The sequence below is a fragment of the Colius striatus genome, chromosome 1 (genome assembly GCF_028858725.1).
Source record: "Colius striatus isolate bColStr4 chromosome 1, bColStr4.1.hap1, whole genome shotgun sequence".
Classification (NCBI taxonomy): Eukaryota; Metazoa; Chordata; class Aves; order Coliiformes; family Coliidae; genus Colius; species Colius striatus.
Window position 1 is genome coordinate 80647708 of NC_084759.1, and position 22441 is coordinate 80670148.

At 35.8% G+C, this 22441-nt stretch overlaps 1 protein-coding gene across 4 annotated transcripts in view; it reads left to right on the forward strand.

Moving 5' to 3' along the window:
- CNKSR2 (connector enhancer of kinase suppressor of Ras 2) overlaps positions 1-22441 on the forward strand; it is a 211849-nt gene that overhangs the window by 59294 nt on the left and 130114 nt on the right. For all 4 annotated transcript variants that reach the window (XM_061988583.1, XM_061988584.1, XM_061988585.1 and 1 more), the window contains exons 4-5: positions 2027-2114; positions 17157-17198. In XM_061988583.1, the coding sequence (XP_061844567.1) occupies positions 2027-2114; positions 17157-17198 (130 nt within the window). The remainder of the gene's footprint in view (positions 1-2026; positions 2115-17156; positions 17199-22441) is intronic.

Here is a 22441-nt window from a genome sequence, read left to right on the forward strand (position 1 = left end):
AGTAGTGGCTGTATAGTTGTGCGTGCAGATTGCCTCCAGGGAAGTGGTCTGAACTGGGGAGTGTGAAGAAAGGGAATTGTAATTTTACTAGTCCAATTTGCAGAAATATCCCAGAGAGGCATGGGCAGATTGTTGTGAGGGAGTCAGTTTATAAGCTGAGAAAGCCACTTGAGGAACCATTATGTTTTCAGCAGGAGCAAAGTCCATATAACATGTCTCTGCCTCCTTGTCTAAGTTGTGAAGCACTTTTCAAAACATTGCATATTAGTTACTGATTTTTACTAGTTTCTTTTCCCTCCTGCTGGCCCCCTTGTTGCCTACTTCATGTGGTGTTTTCAGTTAATCTTCCCTGTGTAAACTTCAATGTAACAAAAATGAGTAATGTCTCAGTCCCTTTGCCTATTCTTTAATGTCAGCAAAGTTTATTTGGGGCATTTCTAATGATCTTCACTAAGAGCAGTGATGGTTAAAATGTCATTATTTTCCTCGTGAACCGTGAAACCCAACTAAATTGTAAAAGTATGAGGGAAGATGATACGATATTAGAAGCCAAAGCCTACCATGCGATTTTGTTTAGAGGAATGCTGGAGGCTTTGAAATGTCAAATAGATTCCAGTTGTGTAATTTGAGGATCAAGTTGTATTAACATCCATACTTAAAGTAAAAGAATGCAGTTTGCTGTCTTGATTCCATTCATCTTCAATAAAAGTGAGTTTGTAAATGAACATGACCTTTTAAAATCAAGGTTTCAGGTAGCTTTCAGAACCTCAACAGTTAGAATTTTGAAAGCGAAAATATCAGTGTTTTTGTAAATCTTGGGTAATGTACTTGTTAAAACACAATTGTAATTCATAACCAGGTAGTTCAGTTACCTTTTATCCTTTAATGTGCTCACATGTCTCCTGAACTTCAGTAATAATCTGTGCATGTGCCTGTGGGTAGGTCTACTGTAGTATGTACCTACTGTATAGTTGCTGTGTACTGCATAAAACTTGCATTTTGGATTATGATTATACATCTGCGTCAAATAATCTTTGTAAAACACCTTTTTGAACCTACCCACATCCTGTGCACCGAGTTCTCACTCTCGGGTTTTTTTTGTGTTTCTTAGAAACTTTGAATTTCCAAACTTTTATTTTAAAATGAATGTACTTCTCTTTTTTTTCTGTAGAAAATACAGGCAGAAAGTATATGTTGTTGTATGATGCATTACATCAAACTAAAGCTGCTAAACTTGAGCACGTACCTCAAAGTTCTGATGAACCATCAGGGACTGGCAGCCCTTGAGAAGCAAGAGGGCACTGGAACAAGCAGGTGGAGATATAGGAGTTCACATGGGTTGATTAGTGAACAGTTTCAAACCTGCCTGCACTAAAATTTCACTGATTCTTCACATGGAGAAGAAATTTAGACATCTACCGAGAACCAGTAGAACTCTTATTTGTAGTTATCATTTAGACATGCTTATAGCAGATTTCTTTGTACTGGAAACTTGTCTCTAGGCTTAAATGGGAGTCTCACTAACCATCAAGTCCAACCATAGAACTTCTTCTGAGTCCCTCCAGTACTTTTGCAAAGTATTAGATCAGATCCCAAGAATCCAAGTGAAATGTCCAAATGCTTTTCTGATCTGATTCGTATCTGGATACCAGTCATATCAGGCATGGAAGCAATGCCTTTCGTTGCCTTTATAAGGGTATCTCCAAAAAACGCAGAAAGGAAGATTGACTTTTTCTGGAGGAGTAAAGGCAATCTAGAAGTAAATTAGAATGCAATGAGAAACAATGCTTTTATAAATGGTATTTCTTAAAGAGAAACTTAAAAACTACAAAACCCGGGAGACCCAAACATGTTCCATATTCATCTATATCCTGTATTTTACAATTTTAATAGCACACTTTAGGTATTCCATGCAATTCTAATATCTCTAGAAACAATGTGTAGTAAGTCCGTAGTGCATCAGTGAAGTAAGTGGATATGTGACAGTACTATTAACCTTTTTTCTTTTTTTTTTTTTTTTTCTTAGATCACCTTTTGCTGCTGTCACAGATTACTCAGTAACAAGAAATAATGTCATACAGCTCTGTCTGGAACTAACAACAATAGTACAACAGGTATGAAACCATTTGCTGATCAATTTACTTTTTCCTAAATTGTAAATGGACATTACCTTCTTCATATAGTTTTCTGTTGCTCTATCTAGGTCATTGTCCAACAAAAATAAAAGAATACTAGTACTTAGTAAATACTTTCTAAAAATTCTGCTTTCTGGTTTTATACTACTAGTTTGGATTGTGCTTTGTATGTATATGCTGTATATGCTCTGCATATCTCGGTATTAAGATTTGTCTTCATTTCTTTAGTCTAACATCACTATAAATTTTCAAAATCTACTTGATAATTTGCATTTTTAATTTTTTATATTTTGTCTTTAATTTTTAATTAACTGTCTGATTCAAAAGGTCTGTATATATTTGGCTTTAGTCATCTGCTCTTTCATACATTTCTTACCATCTAGATCTAAGATAGCACATCTCCCCATGAGACTAGAATATTTTGAATGTATTTTTGTACTGCCTATCCAGAAATAGGTACTGAGAAGCACTTGCTTAATGAGCTTCCTTTGTGAGTACAATCTAGAGAACCTTCCCTACTCTTCTATTGTTTCTCTCTGTGTAGTTTAGGTCTTTGCTTGGCTTTACTTATTCTCTTGAGACTAAGAAGTCCCATTTGCTGCAAGTTAAAACTAATGTTGATACTAAATTCTGTAGAAATAACCTAGGAAGTTAAAGTAGTTTTATTCAGTTGAGCATCATCATTTACCCTGATGCATGCATTTCTGAGACTAGTTAGATACTGATGACTGTGAGAGTCTTCTGTACCACCTAACGCTATCAGTTGACCATGTGGTGCTGCAGTGCCCATCATGCAGAGAGAGGGGTACCCCTCCTTGCAGTTCAGCAACAGCAGAAGGAAGAGACCACTGCTACCAAGAAGAAATTCGAGGTAGTGTTTGCACTTAAGAAAGTAGAGTGGAGAAAAAGTGGAAATTGGGCTAGGTAGGAACACTGAGGAGACTTCTGGTTTTCGGAAGAATCACTACAAACTGAGTAAAGCTAAGCTTCTCCTATGGCCTCCTGAGATGTATTGGTATGATAATACTCTCACTTTTAATACAAGAAATGCATTTTTCTCTGACCCTTTCATAAATGTGTGCGTGACTGATTATTAGTGGTGTTTGCCTCTCACCTGAGTTGAAGAGCAGAATTAGTAATCCCATGTGTTCAAGACTGGGACATTAAAACATGCTAATTTCTGTCTTACTATTAATAATATTTTTTTCGTCAATTATATGTGGAATTTTTGATGTGAGACATGGGTTCTCTCCCCACAGGCCGCATAGCAAGGGTGCCTGTTTGCTTCCCAGGCTTGAGGGTCAAGGGGTGCCCCACTAGTCCTGTAGCTGTGGAAGAAGGGACCAGATCTTCATTTTTCTGTCTACCGTTGCATGACACACATTTTTTATCTCCTGTCCTGTGTCCCTTGTTGAGCTGTGAAAAGTGGTCAGCACTCTGGGAGAAGGAGACACGGAGGGGCATCCCTTTCCCTTGGCCAAACTGCCAAACTGCTTCATCTTCCTCAGAAGCATCTGTGCATCTGTGTCTAGTTTTTTAATTGAGAAGAGCTATCTGATCCATTTGTTACGTGTCCACTATTAGTGAGAAAGATGATAGAATATACATTGCTGCAGTATTTCCCAGGAATCAGCTCAATATCAATTCATTTCCTAGAAATTCATGCCTATCCATGATCCTACTCATTTGCTATGGTGTAAGTAAATATTTCTCTATGTATACTTTTAGTGTGAATGAGAGCAAGTGCTACTATTTAATACCTTTGGAGAACAAAAGTTTTATCTTTGCCAAAACTGACATGATTCCCCAGTCAGGGAGCAGTTCAGTACGTGAATCCATGCTTTGAAGCCAAAAGGAGCATTTATGTGCCTAAATTTAAGCTTGCTCTAAAATTGAATTGGTCTGTAGTCAGAAAAATGATAATGAAAAATTCCATTACTAGTCCCAAACACATGTGGTTTGATCTCTACTTAAAACAAATAATTCCAAGGTAGTATTTCAAACTGCCTTCACTGAGCTTTTCTTGTATGATCACTAAACACACTGAAAATCCTCGTTGTGCTTTCTTAAGGCTGTAAATTGAATGTTTCAGTATCACCTTATCGTGTGTTTTCTATGTCTCAGAATCTTTTCTTTTGTATGTGAAGTATTTTATAGTACTGTGAATGACTTACAGAAGGCAGTGTTACAATTGTTCCTGCAACAGTGGCTAATGACAGATTTTTACAAAGCTTAATATTTTATTAAAAAAAATAGAGACTCTGCATTTTCTTACACACTTGACTTGTTTTTTTAAGACTTTTATACAACCGAAAAATAGAACTCTAGTATTCACCTCGGTAACTGAACACAGGCAGGATTTAAAGCTTTTGTGTTTTTAAAGTAACAACCAATGTTCAGATTTCTAAACCAAAAATTATTCATTAGTCAAGATGGAGGAAAGACCCCTAAAAGTAGGCTGGCTTGCTTGAATTGTTTCATACCTTTTAAGGCTAATTGTAACATCAATGTTTCTTCATAGAATTGTCTTGTTGCCCCCCTCATTACAGTGCTAACTGAATAATGAAGAAAAAAACAATTACAGAATTACAGCACTCTCTTATAAGTATGAAGTCTCAGAAAATCTATTGAGCTGTTCTGCTTTAACCTTTAAATAATTAGAAAAGTTGAAGTTATAATACCTACTTAGAGATAGACTTTGGAATAAAATGCAGAATGACACATTGTTTTAAGCAGTTCACTTTCTGTGTGTGTTGCATTGCCTGGGACCCAACTAACAGACCAGCATGCAGTAGATATTTGCCAGTGAAAGCAGCTCCCTCAGAGCACTGCAAGTTATTATTGTAACCTGCTTTGCATTTGTACTAATCATCTGCTTCTATGCAGCTGTTTTATTTTGGCTTAGGGACTTTTTTCTCCCCCTGAGGACTTTAGGATATTGTTTCATAGGCACTTCCTGCTTAATACCATCCTCCTTGCTGATGGCTTATTTAATCCAGGGCTTGCATTCTTGTTTCATTTTTATAATCGACTCTTCCCTTCAACAGAACACTGAAGGAAAAAGGATTTAAATAGCAAACAAATCCATGGGACTATCATGATTTTTGCTACTATTCCCTTGCACTTTTTACTTTCCACTTCTACATCTGTCTGCCTTTCCATGGGAATTGGAGGCTGCGCATTATCTATATTGTCTGCTTACATTTCAATAAGTAAAAAAGGCCTGTTCTTCTTTGATGGTACAAGATAGGTGTTAAAGGGATATGGGTGTGCAGGTTGGGGGAAGCTATGTGTGTGTGAGCTTGTTTTGGGTCGTACTGCTTTCTCTTTTTGGTTCATTCATGAATTCAGATTTGTGTCAGCACAACTGGTCCAGTCACAAGTGCATATAAGGAAAAACATGACAGACTCCTTGTCTTTATGGCTTTTGTGAAAGTCTTGCTATTGACTCATTTAGGGTATTCAGCATTAGACCGTGCCACTAACTGCTTCTTTTCAGTGTGCTTGTTTTGTTTTAGAAAGGTAGCAGTAGCTACAGTGATAACTGTAAGGAATAGAAGATTTATTGCTTCCTTAGGCAGTCTGTAGATAGCTTTTAATATCATTCTGTCATCATTTTTTTTTCCAAGTCACAAGCACAGATCACACACACAGAATCTTAAGAATTGGAAGGGACCTTGAAAGATCGTATAGTCCAACACCTCTGCCAGAGCAGGGCCTCCTAGATTAGGCCACATAGGAACTCATCCAAAGGGGGTTTCAATGTCTGCAGAGCAAGAGACTTGACAACCCCTCTGGGCAGCCTGTTCCAGTGCTCTGTCACCCTCTCAGTGAAGAAGTTTTCCCTTTTGTTTCTATTCTCAGTGCTCTTATTCCTCAGGAACCCATTAAGGTTTCACTAAAGAAGCTTTCTTCTTTCGAATTAAAACCCTGGAAATCTTGGGAATATCTGAAAAATCTAATTTTATATTGAAATTGTAAGTTATAAGACATTTAAGGAAAACTTTACTGCTGAATGCTGTAGTTCTTATTATTTCTGTTTAGTAGTGATCATTAGTAGCACTTGTCACATGTTTTTTTACTTTCTTTAATCAGCTTTCACAATGATTTGCTGTGTTTATTTAGTTTTAAAACCACTGATGTTTATCTAGCAGCTTTAATGTCTTGTGGGATTTACTTAGCAAGCTGCTCCAGCAGAAGCATAGCTGTAGGCCTGTAAATACTCCTTTATAAAAGCTTCACTGCAATTACTTCTCTGCCTAAATATCTTTTTGAAGAGGGACTGCAGTGGAAGCAATTCTGTGTAACAGCTAAGTAGCTGTTACTATCTCCACCCCTGACATGGATCTGACTTGCCCTGTTGTCACAGAACGTACTTCTGACATCATCTGTCTCCAGCAACTTTTGGAGTTAAATTCAGATTTTGGATTACAAGAATCTGAGTGATGCAATTTGGGAGGTGGTGGCCAGGATGGAAGACAGCTAGGAAAAACCAAGACAACCTTCCACAAATACTCTATCTGGACATACCAACACTCGGGATTTTGCGCTAAAAGCCCTAATAGAGAGCCCACATAGAAGTGCCTTGTGCATTGCACCAACTGAGTGATTTGGAGCTTATTCACCATTGAAAGGACTTGGAGATTTGAAAAAAATATGAGTCTCTATGCTCCATGGACTCGCTTCCTATTTTACAGCTGTAATCTTTGTTGGACTTCTAGCCATTGCTATATTTCAGGTCTTGAAAATGGTCACAAATTGTTTCTTGAGTAATGCACTATTTTTGTATGACATTGTGGGTTTTATAATCAAATGGCTGTAGCTTATGAGACGAATGTTGCACCTAGTAAATCTCACTGGGAAAGTAAATGAAGGCTTGTTTTCCAGTTTAAAGTGAGAATTTACTTTGCAATCATATAAAATGGCCCCATTAATTTGGTAAGGACTATATTAAATACATGAAGAGAGAAGAATAATTAATATCCTCAGTACTGCTATTACAAAGTATCTCATAATCTTTTCTATGACAATTCCTCATGTCTGTTGTTAAGTCCTAATTATTAAGGACTTTTAAAGACTTGCTAAAAATAGCTTAAAATTTTGAATTTTAGGTCATACCAAGTAGCTAATTACTTCAGATATCTTTAGCTAATAGACTGGTTCTAATAGTTTAGTGATGTGAATGTTTGATTGATTCCTCATTAAAGCTACTTTACACTTTTAGGTTGCTGGGATTTTCAAAGTAATGTGTGTCTGATAAAAAGTTATGCATTAAACTTTAAAATTTTTTTAATTTAAATTTTCAACATGATTCCTTCCACCTCCAGATTATTACCAAATGTTTGGAAAACCTTTGTTAACCTACTGTGGTAGTAATTGACTCTCTTCCCCCCTTTTAAAAATAAAAATACATCATGATGAGGAGGCTACATTCTTGGAACTTAAAATATGTGTAAGCATAGGACATATACAAAATGTCACATTTCTGATAAGTTTAGTAGTGGGAGGTAAGTGTAAAAGTGGGTAGCTAGGCAGATGTGGCAAAAAGTTAAAAACAGAACAGAAAAGCCTCCCTTGAAAACAATACCCTAGCAATATCTGGAATCCTTGGAATACAAATGATGTTCATATGAGAGTGTTATAACTCATTGCAAGTAACACTGACAAAAATTTAACCTCACATTGTTTCCTTCAAGTGCTGCTCTTATTCAAGATTTTCTGCACATGAGGTTCAAAGCAGTGCTCAGAAGCAGTGGTGTTTCAGGATACATATTATTGTGTGCTGTTGTTTTCTTCACATTTAGATGTCAATGTATAATGTATAAGTTAAAATAGAATTTAAAAGGATTGTTGCAAATATGAAACTGATTTTTGTTTACAAGAAGGGATATTGAAGTAGTTTCAATTTACACTCTTTAGCAATGTTGAGGTTTTTTTCATAGTAGAGTAGCTTATTTTTCTATAGGGCACATTTATAGAAAATTTCAGATGTAATTTAATGTAATGTAAAAAGTGCCTGAAGTCCTTAGCATAGATGTGTTTTTCTGATTATTCTGGTTTATTTCTACTGGTCTCTTACACTTTTTTTCCCCCCTTGAAATGGCTTACTTGTAGATATATTGCTGTCTTTTAATTTAAGTTTTGAAGTCCTTTTTGAAATGGGATTAGGCACAGAATAGCTCAAAGGTTCCAACATTAGTAGTAGTCTATAGGGAAATGAGCTACTACTAGAAATGGTTTGATGCCTCATTAGTTGTCATTGAAATACATACTGTAAAGAGATGAGGTTTTTTTCCTAAACTCGTCCAATCTGCGATGTGGCATTTTCAAAGCAGCTTATGAAGCCACTTTTAATAAAAATATATTCTATGAGTTTGTTAGCTGTGTTTTCCTTGTGGATGGACAAATTGAGGAAAAGCCACCAAAAAATCCTACAAGATTACTGACTATGTAAGAAACTTGGTGACCAGGGAGCAAAAATGAATTGGTATTGACTTGTTTGGGGTTTTTTTAGGGTTTTTTTTGTTTATTTGGTTAGTTGGTTTTCTTCCAGAATATGATTGACAGCCTCTGTATGTGGTGAAAAATGAAACACAAAACAAAATAATTAGTGGATAAAAGAATTGTCTTTTGGATGAGGCAGATGCTGGCAAACTAATGCAGCTGTTACATTTTTCCATGAAAAGGAGCCGGAGTGGGTAGAGGTGATGGTGAAGGTGTCAGAGAGTGATGAGTTAATTCATGCGCTCATGGAAGCTCTTGCAGAAAGTTGGTGGAAACTGAGATAAAGTGTAGATGGAAGAGACAAAGATGTTTTAGTATCTTGTATGTTTCCTTTAAATACAACTTTTTTTTCTTAAACTGATTGTTGTGGGCAGTGTTGCAGTGCATCTTGAGTGTCACAACAGTTTACCGTTGAATAGAGGCAGACAGAGGACATCCATGCTTGCTGTGATATTCTTTATAAATGTTAGATTTAATCATTAATAGTGATGGTTTAAGATTTTGTTAGTTGTATGAGTGAAGACTGAGACTCTGCATTTTGTTTACTTTGGAAACCGATTTCCCTTTCCAGAGAAGATACAGTCTCTGTAACCAGGTGTGGTAAAGCAAGATTTCAATTCAGGATAGCAAATTACAGAAATTATGTGTTGCTAAGTAGCTAGTAAAAGCCTTGAGCATGAAAAAATGCAGGTTCAGTCTCTATTTCAGGAAAATTATATGAGGTATATTTCAGGTGATCCAATGTGAAGCATTCAAGTCATACCTAAGCCTGAAATGCCATGTAAATATAATTAGTTTTTCTCAAGGTTGATTAATTTTACTCTCGGTTGGCAGAAAAACTACTGAGGCACTATATGAAACGTGAAATATTTTGCTGCAATTGTGTTTTATAAACCAGAACTCTTTTTCATGACAGTACTAGAGGAAAAGCAGAAGTGAAAAAGTAAGAAATTATTTAGCTCTAAATGGTCTTGGAAGCAACATTAAAAACTTGAGAACTTAATGACATATCATAGTACAAACTCTGTTTTGGCAAGACAGTAATAAAAGATTTAGTTTTGAATGCATGATGCTTGCTTTCTTTGAATTAGAGATGTGGAAAAAAAGATGTTTTGACTTTGTTTTTTCTCCTTTGGATGGAACATTTTTACATCATTTCCAACCTCCCATCAATTGATTGTTTCAGTGGATTTTATTTTTAACTGGTGAGAAATTTGCTGCATAGAGAAATCACCTGAAAAGCTGAAATTCAATTTAGACTACATAAGAACTTGCATTCCAGCAGGATATATGAGTAAGCAACAATGTTATTTTAGTTGGTGCTGAAATATTTGCTATGGTTTCTGGCCTAATAGTATACCAACTCATTTTAGAAATGGCATAGCAGGAAGAAATGGTACTCTCTATATGCAAATTAAGAAGTAATATGTGACCAGATCCCAAAGGAAAGAAAGATGATGTCTTTTACAGAAAGGAGGGTAGAAATAATTGGAAATGGAAAATGACTTGGGAAAGAAGAAAAGAGCTTAGTGCACACATCACATCTCTCTTAATCCAGTGAGCAATTTTTCTCAGTAGTTGCTTGATCTGTGGGTGATTTATGTAAGTTGTGTTAAATTTTTACATGAAGCATTCTGTTACTATGGTGATAGGTGCCGCTCCATGCAGATTGTTTAAATAAAATTAAGGCAATTGTTTGTACTCAGTAAGCTGAGTAATTGCTATTAGTTTGTACACAAGGGTTATGAACTCAGAGAATTGCAGGTTCATTAAATATTCAGGGAAGAACTCTAGAGTTCTGGTTCCGTAGGGAATGTCCCTTTATATAGCCTTTATTTAATAGCTTTCATTATATTTTTCTAGAGGTTTTTTTCCTCTTCACTTATATCTCACTTATATCTTAGTGCTCACCATTCTGTTTTCTCCCATTTCTGTCAGTTCTTATACATATTTCTGATGGGGGAGGACAGAGTGGGTTGCTGCAGGTATAGATGAGCTCTGTCTTCAGTGTAGAGGGGCAGGGAATAATATTAGAATGAGGGTGCCATAGACCCAGTGGCAAGAAACTGCAGTGATTGAATAATTGTGGCATAAGTGGGAAAGAAAGCAAATATTTCTGAACGTCAGTGGGAAGAAAATCAACAGGATTTGTGTGGGAAGCAGAGAGGAGTTGAAAATGGCACCCAGGTTGTGAGCTTGTGGGACATAAGGTGATGAAGTTGTTGACAGAGATAGGGAAAGAAGGGGGGAGCATGGAGGATTTGGGAAGAAACGTGATTTCAGCTTTTCAGCATACTGCGCTAGGGTTGGTGGCAAATATCCAAAAGGAGATTCTGAACTGTGAATGTGAACAGAAGGGATGAGAGATCTGTGACTCATCTGCACAGAGATGGTAATTAGAGCAGCATGATTCTAGGCGGCTGCTGAACAATAGAGAAGAGGTTGCAGAAAAGGGAAGAGTTGAGGATAGAGCTCCTTGGGACTGTGGCAGTCAGAGGAGGAACAGACATGATTGAAAAGTCTTTTTGAGTATCTCAGTGGGAAAATAGCAAAAGCACATACTTTGGGATGACCAATTGGAAATACAGTATAGGCTTTTAAGAATGTCTGTATAATTTTAAAAAATCATTTAGTATGGCAGCAGCCAGGGTTTACCTATGCAAGCACTGAGTTGTTGCATAGCTTAAAAGGAACTTGCTGTTGTATTTCAGATAGCGAGACAGGAAAAATATATTTCGTCTTCCTCTCTCTGTTCCAAACAATTGTAATTGTCAATGTCCCCAGGGCTCACACCTCTTGTATCTCAAGTCTTGCTAGACCTCTTAAAATCTAACATATGGTAAAGCACCTCAAGAAACGTGTTCCAAGGTCATGCTCTTAATTTGTTGCCTGTTGCCAGAGGAGAACATTACCTGCTTGTCAGCTTCTGTAGCTTTGGTGCTATTAAGAGTTTTTTGGTTTCTTCTTTTTGTGAGGCGGGGCTGGGGAGGATGGGGCTTGAACAGAGCTGCGTATCTGCCAATTTGTATTTTATTATTTCAGTAACTTGTATTTTATTATTTCAGTAAACCCAGACACACCTGTAAATCACAGCCCGAGCAGAGTTCCCAGATGTCCTTCAATTTTCTAATCATCATGCTCTGTAGAACACAGCATTTTGCCATAGCCTATATTATATCAATCAAGATGATTGCTTCAGAGCTGTCATTGTTTAGTCCTGCCATGAACTGTATTTCATATATTTCCAATGCATTTTCTGAGTAGTGAAAGGCTAAATTAACTTAATCTATCTTGCTCTTGAACCTACTTGGAAATTATGTACCACTGTCTTGGGCCAAGAAAAGCAATGAAAGGTAATAATAAATGAAGATACTGTGAAAGCTATAAAACTTTTGCCTTCTTCATATGTTGGTAAAGTTTTAGAGTCTGCCATTGTTGTTGAGAACTTCTGTGAGAACCTTCAATGATGACTCCAGGAAATTCTAGTCTTGGGGCTTTCTTGCCATAGCTGAATTGGAGAGAGAGCTCAAAGTAAATGAGCTTTCTAGGGCAAATGGCATAAATTTCCTGAAGCTAGTGACACTTGAACAGGTTCAGAGTGGGCTCCTTGAAGCCAGAACAACTTATTTTTGATGCTGTGGTACTGATGCTGTAAGGACTGGGAATTATGATCTGAGCATTCTCAAGTTAATTATTTTTTATTGTTGCTAAGTAGCAAGGCCGACAGACCATCCCTTTGACTTATACTGGTATTAAGGATTCAGTTACAGTTTTAATCAATTTGAGAAGCAAGGGGATTTAAAGGATGGCTTGGTTTAATTCCAACCAATTGCTGCATTGCTCCAGAGAAATTTTATGCTGAAGCTTTGGCGATGCATGAGAGTCTGAACCCTCTTTTCCAATCATGTAATTCATTATTTTTGTTACAAATAGAGAAGCAGAGTTACATAGTTTAGAACATTTTGTATGTCTACATTTCATCAGTAAAATACTGTTAAAAAGTGCAATGTAAACAAACACATACCTGTGAATTGCCTTCATGTAAATTCAAGTTGGACTGCAGAGGAAAATGAATGAAAAAAAAAGCCCAACAGTAGAGAAGCTCAACAAGAAGCAGACTGAAAACCACCTGGAGAACGAACACTGTCATAGCAAGCTCTTGTTGTTCACAAGTTGCTCCAGTTGACTTCATGGTATAGCACCCCACAGCCTACTCTTGAGCAATGCTACTCTCATATGAATTCACAAAGGACATTTTTGGGCTAACGATACCTGGGAATCAGGAGATCTGATTTTTGTTCTTGATAATCATGTGACCTGCTTCTGTATCAGTTCTGCCTAGTAAATTTCCTTTCCTTGAAGAAAAAAAAAGTAATTAGGTTCACCAAATATACACAAGCAACTAAGGCATTCTGCTGAACAAGAAAATACAATGAAAGAAGTCTGTGCTCTCTCTTGAGCACTCTCATCTAAAGATTACTAGAAATGATGAAATATTGCTGACTTGTTGCTGAAAGAACTAACAAACATATTTCTGCAATTCTCTCTTTTTCTATCCCTTAACTATCTGTATGTATATATCATATTTTCTGAGCTAGCATAACTTTATTCTGAAGTTAAGTCATGGAGTTGACAGCAACTTCAGATTGCTAAGTAGAGTGCAGTGCAGCAGCTGCCTAGAATATGTGGCCAAACCACAAATAATAGTAGTGGTAGTAATGTTGAAATATTTCAGGATTATAGCCTGCAAGTACATTGAAAGAAGTGTTTGGGAGGTAATTGCAACAGATAATTTGACAGGTTGGTGACTTGGACTTGTAAACCAGATCATATATATATGCAAAAATAGAAGTATTTTCTGATGAATGTTATCTCATAGTTATAGTACTGGAGAACTGCATGAATACATTTTCCCTTTGGGATATATGAGCAGTAGGATAAGTTGACAGGTCTTCTAGGTCTCAGTGCTTTACATTTCAAGTCCAGATTTAGTCAACTGGGGTGCAAATATTTGTATTTCCTATCTATGTCACTTAACGTGAATTTTTCTAGCAATGTCGGGGGATAAAGTGGAGAGAGATGTATGCGTTTTGTGGCATTGTCACCAGTCAATGCTGTCTAATTCAGTGGGTTCAATTCAAGTGTCTTTAGTAATTGTTACTTACGACATTACAATAGAATCTTTGCAGATAAAACTTGTCAAAATAATACAGAACTATAAAGATAAGAAGTTCTGGAAAAAAATGTAAGTGATGCCTCTAGTTGCAGCATAACATAGGTCTTGCTAGTCTTAAAAACAGGTTTTAAAATTATATGGGGATTGAAAGTGCAGAAGAACCCTCTCCTTAAGTGTTGTGGTTTGGTATCTTCCTTGCTGCATTTTTTTTCTACCAGTTTTGGACTCATGTTTCTCTTATTTTAGGCTCTTAGCCTAGTTCCAGCTGCCCCCACAAAAGGTCACTTTTGCACTTTTTGATGCATGAAGCAGAGCTGGAAAGAGTGACCATGAAAATCTAATATTAGTAATTAAGTTGTCCCATCATATTCCCCTTCTGTTTCTCTTTCCTTGCAGACAATACTGTCCCATTTTCCTTTCTGAAACTGCTAATGGCCAGTATTTGAGGACACATTCAGGAAGAATAAACAAACACAAAACTACTTTTGTTCCTGTATTAGCAACCCATGACGTTAACCTTTTAGAAAATAATGTGCATTTAAAAACCAAGTCTGCTGTTTCACCTTAAGTTTTGTTTGATTAGATGAAGATCATGTAATCTAGCTTCAGTCATAGTTTGTCAGTGAATATATGTGTGAAGTCCAGAGACCAAACAGTTAAAAGTAAAATATCTTCTTGCTATGTCTTTGTATTTCATTGCGAGGTTAATAACTGTATTGTTTCACTAAGTGAAAAATTGTTAGCAAATTGTTAGCTTGTGTAGGAGCAAAGCTTAGTTACAGATTTTTTCGAGTGTTCTTGCTTTTCTAAAGTAGAAAATTTGTATATGATCTGTTTCTTACCTTAATTGCAATGTTTCGATACTGTGGTTAAACAGATATTTAAGATATTTCAACAGTAAGATACAGGCTTGTCGTCTAGGTGTGGAAGAAGTGATATTCTCCAGCTGTGGGCGGTATGCTATTAAGAATAGGTTTTTTTTTTTTCTAATTGGATAGTTAGTGACTCTTTTTATAGTTCTCAAGTGCTTTAAGCACTTTTAGTTGAATTGAAATGGGCATGAAAAAGCAATAATTGTAAATGGTAAAGGCCCCCAGTAATAACCATTCAGCTTATCATTCTACCTAAGGGATGTTTGAAGAGGGTGGGCACGGTTATTCTCAGCACTTGCTTAAAGTACAAAGCAGTGGGGTGACTTAAAAAACCTGAAGGGAAATAAACCGTTCACCATGAAAGAAAGTGACATGTAGGTTTTGCTCTCAGGATCATTCAGAAGCAATCTCAGCCCTAACATCGAGGGAGGGCTACAGAAGTTAAAATGTACTACCTACAATAGCTTGTTGACCTTTTCTAGGTTTCTTTGAATCCTAGACTTCAGGGCTGCTCTGGGCTATGGCGGCATGGATCTTTGCATTCCTGAACATTTCCTGGAGTTCATGCTTGAATTATGTTTAGCTGGATGCCATTTATGTGTAGAAAAAGTATAATTTGGATTTTTTTTTTTTTTTTTTTTTTACCTAAGCATTGTGTTTACCTTTTGCCAGTTTTTCTGTCTTTTATGATTTACTGAACTGTTAGTTTTTCTCTTAACTGAATATGAAGATGTAGCATCACAAATCTACCGTCTGCTAAATGATGGACTCATTTGGCATTTCTTTTTCCCAGACTTGGAATTTGTCGGGAATGGTGTGTTGAGGAGAGAATTTAAGGGTGAGGCCACCTGCCCTTATACATAGACTGGATGCCTGAGAAGTTTTCCACTTGTTTTACTGTCTTTTGTTGATTTAGAAATATTTTTTTAAATATGTATATGTATACTCTTGGTTTGCCAGAAATAAACATATTTATTTAGCTTCCTTCATGATTATGGGTAAGAATTTAACTTCAAGGACATAGCAGTATTTCTCTGTTACTCACTGGTTTCTTGGTTGTAATAAACTCATTTACAGCATTTAAAAACCCAGAATCCTTCTTCCCTTTAGCAGCAAGAGTTCTCAGACAGTATCCTCTTTAAGCTGTATGTTTGATCTTATAGTAAATGCTTCCTATTATCAATGAAATAATTGTCTGCTTAAAATCACTTTTTTTCCTTCAGTATAAATGTTGCGATCCCTTCCTGCTATTTTTTGCAAAATGATTCATAAGAAAACATGCAGAACATAGATGTACCCAGATTGAAAATGTTACATGCCCTCCCACATATAACAATGAAATATGTGTTTCACTACTAAGATTGCAAATACTTCATTGATGTCTGCATATAATTAAATGTGGTAGATTTTCTTTCCGGCTGTACTTACTGGCAAATGTTTCCTGAATGCCAACAACTGTTATTAGGAAAATACTCCCTGATCAACCTGCTGCTTCTGCATAGGTTGCTTTATATAAAGCTTAAGAACACATTGGATTTTCTTGCCTGAGTAACACTTGAAGCGTTTAATGGATTAAAAGTTCATTTAAAAAACACCCCACAGTTGCGTATAAAAACCTGGTTTTCTAACATGATAAAGGAATTTAATATTTTTCATGTGTGTTATTAGGCAGGATATAAAACATCCATTCTAAATGGAGCTTTCACTAATTACCCTAAAGCTACAGCATCTGATAACCTTGGGAAAGAGCGGTTCTTTCACCAGTGTTGCTCACATTTCATGTGCTCTCTGCCTTACTAATTCCATTTCTCTATATCCACTGAGATTTTGGCCTGTTAGAAAAACTTTCACAGCCCCCAGCCTCCCATCTGTTTGTCTTGCCTTAGAAACTGCCTCACATGCTACATAAGATGAAAACAATGTGCATTCAGTCCCCTGCAGGCTGTATGTAATAAGATGGTCCAGCTCTGTGTTTGTCTTCCCTCTCATTGCACAGTGTTACAAACAACCAGTGGTTCCCTCTTCTTCCCAGGATTTTCTTTCTCTTCTTTATCAGGATGTACAAACATGTCAGTTTAGCTCAACTCAGCAGGAATCATTCAGCTTAGTTTTCTTTCATAGTTACTTAAGATTATTGCCAGTACCTCTGGTTTTCAGTGTTAATAGTAGAAGTGGGTCAATCTGTCCATGGTCTGGGACTGCTGGTTGAAACCACTTCTGTGGCATACATGTGACTAGCTAATACATGCCATCATCTGTCCAAGGGAAAGAAGAAGCGAGAACTAGTGAACATATATAAACATTTATTGGTATTTCCTTTCTGTAGTGACATCACACTTCAATTACATGAATCTGTCTGTTTGTTTGAAATATTTTGTTTCAATTTAGTTTAATTCTTTTTAAGGATAAATCTGGGAAGGGTAAATGGTTGAATCAATGCAACCCACCTTTTCTGTTTTGTTTTTTCAGGATTGCACAGTATATGAAACAGAGAACAAAATTCTTCATGTGGTAAGTAGTGTTTGGACTTGTATTAATAAATGTATTTGTATAGATGACATAGAATTATAGGGCTGTGTGTTTTGTGCTTTTTCTGTGCAGTGCCAGTGTGATACTAGTCATAGTATGACTGAGTGAATGTATGGAACTACTTGTGAATAGATAATAGTGTTATGGAAGCTGAACTTGTCATATAAGAAGCAGGGAACATTGCAAGGGCTGGTGTTTGTCTGACTCAGGCCCATCTGTTTTTCAATAAACCATGCTCAAAAGAATGATTTTGAAAAATGGCTTTTTTTTTTTTTTGAAGGAGCTGGTTGTTAGGCTTCTATGAAATTATATGTATTTATGTTAGTGATGTAGAGTCATTGATACAATTTCATTCCTCATGGGAGCATGGACCTAGCCTAGTGATAGGAAAATTAATGCAGTTCTTTCCCTTTGAATTCTCAGCATAAATGCAATGGCCTGTTCTTGGAATCTGTAGTGCAATTGATAATAACTACATCAGGTTAAAATTATCAGGGCATCAGAACACAGGATGAGTTCAAATGGCTGGTACTGTGGTGAATGGAGAGTCAAAAGCTTGAGTAAACTTTGAAAAATGCACCTAAGTTTTAGATACTAAATTGTATTTCGTGTTGTGGCTGTAGTTTATTATTAAGTTAATCAGAGCTTGTTTTTAAAAGTTAGATGTGATGATATTCTTCCTAAGAGTGAGTAATGAAATGATTTTAGATAGGTTTTGATATCTTACTGTTCTTATTATCAGAGCTTAAGGAAGAAAGTACTGCATTTATTTGTTTTAAAAGCTGAGCTTCCCACTAAATTTTTCTTTTTTTTCAATATTCCCATATAAAATGCCTGGCAAGCTGAATTCTATAAGGTTTTGATGCTTTTATTTCACAATAATGTGGAATAAAACTTCTCCTTTGCTTTTCAAGTTTCACTGACATCTTTCCTTCTTGAGATCCAAAGAATTAGCAATTGTAGTGACACTGACATCATCATCTTTTCTAGGCTGATCTCTGCAAATATTTAAGTAATGAAGTTTTTAATTGCATAATCTTGGCAAAAATTGAAGTGCTATACATTTGAAATCACTATATGTAGTCTGATTTTCACTATATGCCTATTTTCTTCTGTAAGAGCCAAGAATTCTGACATCTGCTATAAACAGTATGTGTCTTTTGCAAACTAGCAAAAGGGGATTGTAAAGGGGGCTGACAGTGTTCAGAGATGATGAAGCATCAGTTAATATAGATTTCAACAGAAAATTTTGAGGAAACTGAGAGGAATTTGTTTAAGATATGTGATAAATTTGAGGCAGGTTTCAAAAGTTATATTATCTTCTGTAATTCAAACTCACATAGACAGTAACTTAATTGTGGTGACAGATGGACATATGTATTATTGTGGAGGGCTTATTTAGCTTCTGCAATTAATGCTCAAGTTTGCAAGGAAACATGAACAGAGTGTGGAATGTTTTATTGAAGCCTAGGATTCAAAATGATTATATGTATTACATGTAACTTGAATCATTTCTGACCTGTTGCTTTTCAGCTGATGGATGGGATTTCATGGGACAAAAGCTGAGCAAAAACAACCAAGAAAGATACAAAGCTGTGATTGAATAATTAAGAGATGGGATTTAAAATTATATTTTTAATTTGAAAGGGAGTATTTTCATGGTCAGCTGAAAATGTTGATGAGTTGATGATAGAATTGGTACTGAAAGTAGACACAGTTCCTTCTAACCTGTTCTTCCTGGAAGACAGAAAAAGGTGGTGTGGCTTTAGCCCATTGGACAATCTGGGGAGGAGCAATCTAACAGGTATTCAGATTTATTTTTTTTTTTTTAAAAAGGAAAAATCATACTGATGTCAAGATCTTGACAGAGAGTGTATGGTGTTTTTATGCCAGTGTCAAAGAACAGAGGATGTTACATACCTTCTGAGATAAGAAGGTTTGAATGTACAGTACAAACCAGATTGAAGGTGTTCTAGAGAGAGACCGAGAATTTAAATCTTCTGTTATAGACTGTGCATCTAGTAAATTTAGAAGTAAAAGTTAAAAAGAAAGTTCTCTGACATAAAATGAAAAGTAGTAAATATAGCTGAAGATGTGGAAAGAATATTGAAAGAGAAATCCTGGGAGAACTAGTAAAAATGGAAAGGACACGTACACAGATATTACAGAGAGAGAAAGTAAATTTTCTCTTAAATTCAAAGTCCAAGCTATTGCAAATCCATTTTCTTAGTACATTTCCCATCTACAAACCATACAAACTCCTGGAGGTAACAGAAGTGGTGTCTGACTGGCAGCACATCCAGTTGCCTTTCAATCATCAAATACCAATATGTAGCTGTGTTCTTTGGGGTGGCTTAGAGAGGAAGTTCAATTCAAAACCATGGACTCACCCCATATGATTTCAGGTACTAAGTTCTCTTCATGACATGAGGAGACAAAGGTCCTCACAAAAGTGAAAGGCAATGACACTTGCAACTATTTAGAAATTAATGCAATTAGCCTAAGGAAATCCTTGTTGCAAGATATCGTTTCCACTAAGAATTTAAGTCAAATTTCAAGATATTCTTCTTACATAAGTAAAAGAAGAACTACGGCTACAGAAATGAAAATAAAGTAAATGATAGTTATGTAGTCTTATGTTTTAGGACACTGAGAAATTTATCATGTCAGAAGCAGATCATTGGATCAAAGTAGTTGATTTTTGTCTACATTACCTATTGGTCATCCAGTGATTTACTTCAGGTTGAACCTCTGTTCTGGGTTGAATGTCTCTATTGTTCACATGGCTTGAAGTGTTATTTTGGACTTGTGTGCTATGATTCCAAAGCTGGAGTTCTGTAAACACGTGTCCTGCAGGGATGCTGCCTCATTCCCCCTGGAGTGATCCTCCTTTGTGGCTAATTGGAAGTCAAGAGGTTATGTGGGCACAGACTGGGGATGTGATACCGCTTTGTTGCTATTGACGTATATGCATACATAGATACCTCCAAAGTTAACTCACCATTTTGTCTTCACGCTTTTCTCTAAAGTGTGATAGAAAAGGTAGTATCCCTCACGAGACGCAAGATTCTCAATTAAAAGACTGATTGGTTTACTTTAAATAGGTAGGGCCAAAAAAACCCAGTTAATATGCTTATATTCCAATGGCAGTAATTTTGTTTGAAAGGCAAATAAACACCCTCTTTCTTTCAGAGATGGCAGTGTGGGCAGTGGGTGTTCATGTGGAGAGGCTGCTGAATCATTTTGTCCATAGATATGATGTTCTACTGTCAATAAACTTATTCAGATGTTAGCTTTTTAGATGTCACTAATACGTCTAAGAAATTGTATTCTGTGGAAATAAAACTGTATAGCTTCAGGTTATATTCAAGAAAGATACATTTTTGTTTGTTCCAAGCAATTCGAGTTTCATATGCTATATAAAAGCATTTTGGTTGTCACTCACAGTATAAGGTTAAGTGGTAAATTAATCTGCGTTAGTCAGCTAAACACACGAAGTGTATCTAAAAGAGAAGGGTCTTATTAAGTTTTAAGAAGAAATTACCTACTTCAACTTGTTTGTTTCTTCTAAATGGAGCTGCAAAATGTGTCTGGGAAGAAAAGTCTCTTCTATAATTTTCTGCCTTAGAATTGCAGGTGTGCTGAAACAATTATTTTAAATGCCACTATATTTCTTAAAGTTTGGGTTTGGTTTGGTGTTTTTCGTGCAAATTTGTTGGTTTCTGTGGAATAAGAAACATAAAACCACACAGGAATGATGTGTTGGAGTTTACTCATTAAAATATTGATGCTTGTGAAATATTCATGAATACAGAGAAATTATTCATATTTCTAACACTTCATTTCTCATTGTTTTTTTTCCAGATTACCTTTTTTCTCAATGAGCAATAAATAATAATATTAAATAACAACATTTAAAAATAAACAATAGTAATAACTTATTAATTTAAACAGAAAGTAAATATCAACAGAAAAAACCATCAGAAGTGGATGATGTTTACTTAAAATTTACTTGAGAGGAACAGGTTATAAAATACAGTGGGTCTAATTATGAAAGGATCAGCCATAGATGTGGTGTTTGCTTCAAAATTGCAAATTTATATGGTTTTGCTAGTTTTTGTTTATAATCATTATATTGATTTAATTTGAGATGATAAAATGGATGGAAAACTGCTCAGCTTAGTAGAGTATCAATTCTGCTTATTTGGCGAGTTAAAAGTGAATCATTGCAGAGGTCTGAATGGAGCATTAAATTTTTTGAAGAGTAATTCATTGATTCTATCCAGTTGTTCAAGGCTATATGTGATGGAAATATCTAGTTCAGATTAATTCATGTGAAGCAGTAGAGTGTTGAAGTGAGAGCAAAGCAAGAAGAACTAATTAGAGAAAGTAGAAGCTGGGCTCCAGTCAGATTAATAATGAGTTTTAACTGAATTTTCTTATTAGTTAAATGCTATAAAGAAGGAGAATGTTTTTTGAAGGAATTTAACTTTACTTAAATTACACTGCTTTTCCTGCAAAACGTGAAGTTTTATTAAATTGGAAAATCATAGAAAGTAGAACTGTAGAATGAAGTTACCATTCAGATGTGTTCAGATGAGTTATTTAAATTTAAAAAAAAATAGTCTAATTGAAAGAGAAAAGAAAAGGTAATGGATCAGTATGTTCTCTTTTTGCCAAGAGCCTCACAGAAACCACAGTGATAACAATTTACTCCTGTCCACTGTTTTTGAATATTTCTTGTAGAACTATAATCACCTAAAAAGGGATCGTCAAAGGCATCATTTTATAGTCTGATTGAAGAAAACAAAAAGAAAAATGGAACCACCTTCTTCCTTTCAAGAATCTATATCTTGCAAATTTAGTCCAACATACTTCGTTGTTTAACTTTCATGTATCTACAAATGCAAGTCCAGGCCCAGTTGGTTCTAAGATTGATAGACTTATTGATGTATTCCCTATGGTATAACACATGTATTGGACTAAAAGTAATTGATTAATAATTATTTAGTTTGACTTAAGCTATCTAGTTGGACTTCATCCTCAATACTTATGTAGCAAGTTGCTTTGTCATGATCAGTTGGACTAACTCAACTTTTGGCATTTTTTTCCCTTGTGTTTAGCTCTGAATGTCCATATGTCTTACTGGAACTGTAGCCCTCATTCAAATGGTGTATGTGAGAAATTTGATGGAGGAGGCTGATGCTTTTCTTTCCCTCAGCCCT